Raw genomic sequence first — 3,270 nt, 5'->3', positions numbered from 1 at the left:
CTGTTGTAGATGTCTCTGTGAGGTTCTGCTCTGGTTTCACTGCTGGTTTTGGGTCTGTTGTAGATGTCTCTGTGAGGTTCTGCTCTGGTTTTGGGTCTGTTGTAGATGTCTCTGTGAGGTTCTGCTCTGGTTTCACTGCTGGTTTTGGGTCTGTTGTAGATGTCTCTGTGAGGTTCTGCTCTGGTTTCACTGCTGGTTTTGGGTCTGTTGTAGATGTCTCTCCGAGGTTCTGCTCCCCTGACGGTCGTTCAGCTTCCAGGAGAGCAAGTCCAGGTGCAGGGAGTGATCCAGACAGCCCAGTCCTCCTCGGTGATCCACTCCCCTCAGGTGCAGACCGTGCAGGTAACTCCAGCAGGGCTCTCCAACCCCAAACCTCGGCACTTCTGTGGGTGGGAAGATGTGCAAAGGCTTGTCTGACCCTCAGTGCAGCCTTCGTGCCCCGTGAGAGGCAGAGAGGGATCCAGGGACAATCCTGTGGGACACAACATCCTCCTTTGGTGCTGGACTCACCTTTGGAGTTCAAAATAAACGTTTAACCTTTGTTAACAAAGGCCTCCCTTTGTTAACAGACCCAGCCCACGGCTCTGGGGCTGTGCCTTGGCAGTCAGGGAACTGGGGTTTGGTCCCCAAAGCAGGGGAATAACAGAATAATTAAAAATTGGATTCGAATGAGTCTTTGGGAAAGGTGGGCCTGAGTGAAGGGCTGAGCTGCTGCTCGCTCACCTCGTGCGCTCCGTGACTCCCTTTCAGAGGTGCCCAAGTCTCTGCTTGTGCCTCTTACTCACTTGCCACGTGATTCCTGTGAGTCACTTCCGAGAGAGGTGCCCGGGGAGTTCCAGGGAGGCTGTTCCTGCTCCAGTCAGTCCCTGCTGCAGAGCCCTCAGGGCACTGGAGTTGCACTGGGAAGCTGCTGCCCTGGCAGCGGGGCGAGGGAGGAGCTGCCCTAAAACCCAGGAATTTGTCCCTGATCCTTGTCCCACACTCCTCATAGCACACTGAACTGATAAACCATGGGAAGCAAAGCTGGCAGGGATTGTCAGCTGCCACTGCTGGGAATCAGAGCAGGGAGAGGAGAACACGTGTGGCTCCTGAAAGCAGTCGAGCCTCTGCCTCAATCAGTTGTTGGTGCTCCTGTCTCCCTTAATCCCATTCCTTTTCCTTCCCCCAGGGTCCCACTGACTGGATTCTTTCCTCTTTTTTTCCCCCCCCATGTTATTTATGAACATTGTGGCCTTGTTGGGGGGGAAAAAAAGTACAACATGAGCAGGTTTTTTTTCCCTGCTGATCGTGGGCTGCTCTGTCTGTCTCTGCAGCTCAGTGGGAAAGGCTTTTCCCAGAGCTCTGTGCATTCCTCTGGACTCTGCTGCTGGCACACACATAAGAACAGATAAATATTTTCTTCACTAATAAGGAGCATCAGAGACAAAATAACACTTCAAGCACACAGTAGAATAAAGAAAGTTGCAGATAGTACTTTGCACATTTGCTCCCTGATACGCCGCTGCCTCAAACGTTATTTTCCTTGGACTCGTGTTCTCACCACCAAACTCCACTGCTCCTCTGCCTGCATAAACATCTGTGTTTGTGCATCACTGGTGTTCCTGTTCCCTCTCCCACCAGGTCTCTTCCTTGTCTGAGAGTGAGGATTCCCAGGACTCCTCAGACAGCATTGGCTCCTCGCAGAAGGCTCGAGGCATCTTGGCTCGTCGCCCCTCGTACCGGTACTGATGAGCTGGGACACACCTGGGGGTTGTGTTTGAAACCAAGAGAGGGGCTCCTTTCAATGCTTTCACATGCTCTGTCCACCTCCAAGTTGTTTCCTTTGCCTTGGAACGTGCAGAGGGTCTGTTCATGCACCGAACACCCTGAGCTGACAGAGGAAACTTTGACTCCGCCGACTGGAGCTGGGCCTCAGCACGATGTTGTGCAGGGGAAAATGTGCATCAGCTGGGATCTTACTCACTTGTATCATTTTGCTGAAAGTGGGGAGTGTAGCCAAATGTCAAACTCTTTTTTTTTTTTTTTCCACAGAAAAATTTTGAAAGATCTTTCCTCTGAAGACACACGGGATAGAAAAGGAGATGAGGAAAGTCCCGGGGTCTCCACTGTCACCTCCATGTCCGTTCCCACACCCATCTACCAGACAAGCACTGGACAGTACAGTATGTTACCCAAAATACCTACACAGTTTTTATTCAAATGGCCTCAAAATACAGGTTTTGTTATATATTTGATTAAGATGAAACTCGAAAGTTGGTTATTATCTAGCAGTCAGTGGAGTTAGTACATAGAAATAACTGGTATCTAAGACTTCAGATAAACTCAGTCCTTTGTAATCTTAATTTTTGCACATTAAGACAATTAAGGCTGTTGATGTGAAGCACAGAGCAGTGTTCTGTGCTGGATTTAACCCAAAATGTCAGCTCAGTGAAGACACCAATACATATATATATATATATATATATATATCATAGGCCACACCAAAAGGTTCCTGTGGTATCAGGGAGGCAGCAAAACAATAGGATTTGTCCCTTTGGTGTCATCACCTGGTATTCACTGTGCTCCACACCTGCTCCAGCACGTGGAGCTCCTCCTCTCCATCCTCTGAGCAGAGGGTTTGTGCTTCAGAGGTCGTTTCCCTTCACTGGGGGCTCCAGGAGACCTGGAGAGGGACTTTTGGCAAGGAGCGGTGGGACAAGGGCTCCTGGCTTCCACCTGGAAGAGGGCAAGGTTAGATGGGATATTGGGAAGCAGTTCCTCCCTGTGAGGGTGCTGAGGCAGTGGAATGCTCTTCCTGGAGGTGCCCAAGGCCAGGTTGGATGGGGCTTGGAGCAACCTGGTCTAGCAGAAGGTTTCCCTGGGAGTGGAACGAGACGATCCTTGAGGTCCTTCCCACCCCGCCCATTCCACGATTCCTTGATTTACCTGTGTTTTACACTGCCCAGCTCCCAACCCTGCTGTCCTGTCCCTTCCCCGCAGTCGCCATCGCGGCCAACGGGCTGCAGCTGGCGGGGCCGGGCTCGGACGGGGTGCAGGGGCTGCAGACCCTGACCATGGCCAACGCCGGCGGCTCCCAGCCCGGCCCCACCATCCTGCAGTACGCCCAGACCTCGGACGGGCAGCAGATCCTGGTGCCCAGCAACCAGGTGGTGGTGCAGAGTGAGTACCCCTGGGGTCACCCCCCTTGGTGTCCTGTTGTCCCCTCCTAACCCTGCCCTGTTTGGTGTCCCATTGTCCCCTCCTAACCCTGCCCTGTTTGGTGTCCCATTG

The 3,270-nt window shown here is 52.3% G+C and overlaps 1 protein-coding gene across 1 annotated transcript in view; it reads left to right on the top strand.

The window, feature by feature from the left end:
* Positions 1-3,209, top strand: part of ATF1 (activating transcription factor 1) — an 8,602-nt gene extending 5,393 nt beyond the window's left edge. Inside the window, exons 2-5 of the mRNA XM_017838858.1 lie at positions 214-327; positions 1,621-1,721; positions 2,032-2,162; positions 2,980-3,209. Of these exons, the coding sequence (XP_017694347.1) occupies positions 214-327; positions 1,621-1,721; positions 2,032-2,162; positions 2,980-3,209 (576 nt within the window). The remainder of the gene's footprint in view (positions 1-213; positions 328-1,620; positions 1,722-2,031; positions 2,163-2,979) is intronic.
* Positions 3,210-3,270: the final 61 nt, after the last annotated feature.

The sequence above is a fragment of the Lepidothrix coronata genome, unplaced genomic scaffold (assembly GCF_001604755.1).
Source record: "Lepidothrix coronata isolate B3197 unplaced genomic scaffold, Lepidothrix_coronata-1.0 Scaffold365, whole genome shotgun sequence".
In the NCBI taxonomy this organism is placed as follows: domain Eukaryota; kingdom Metazoa; phylum Chordata; class Aves; order Passeriformes; family Pipridae; genus Lepidothrix; species Lepidothrix coronata.
Note: the sequence above shows the minus strand (reverse complement) of the source record. Positions and strands in the feature narration are given on the sequence as shown.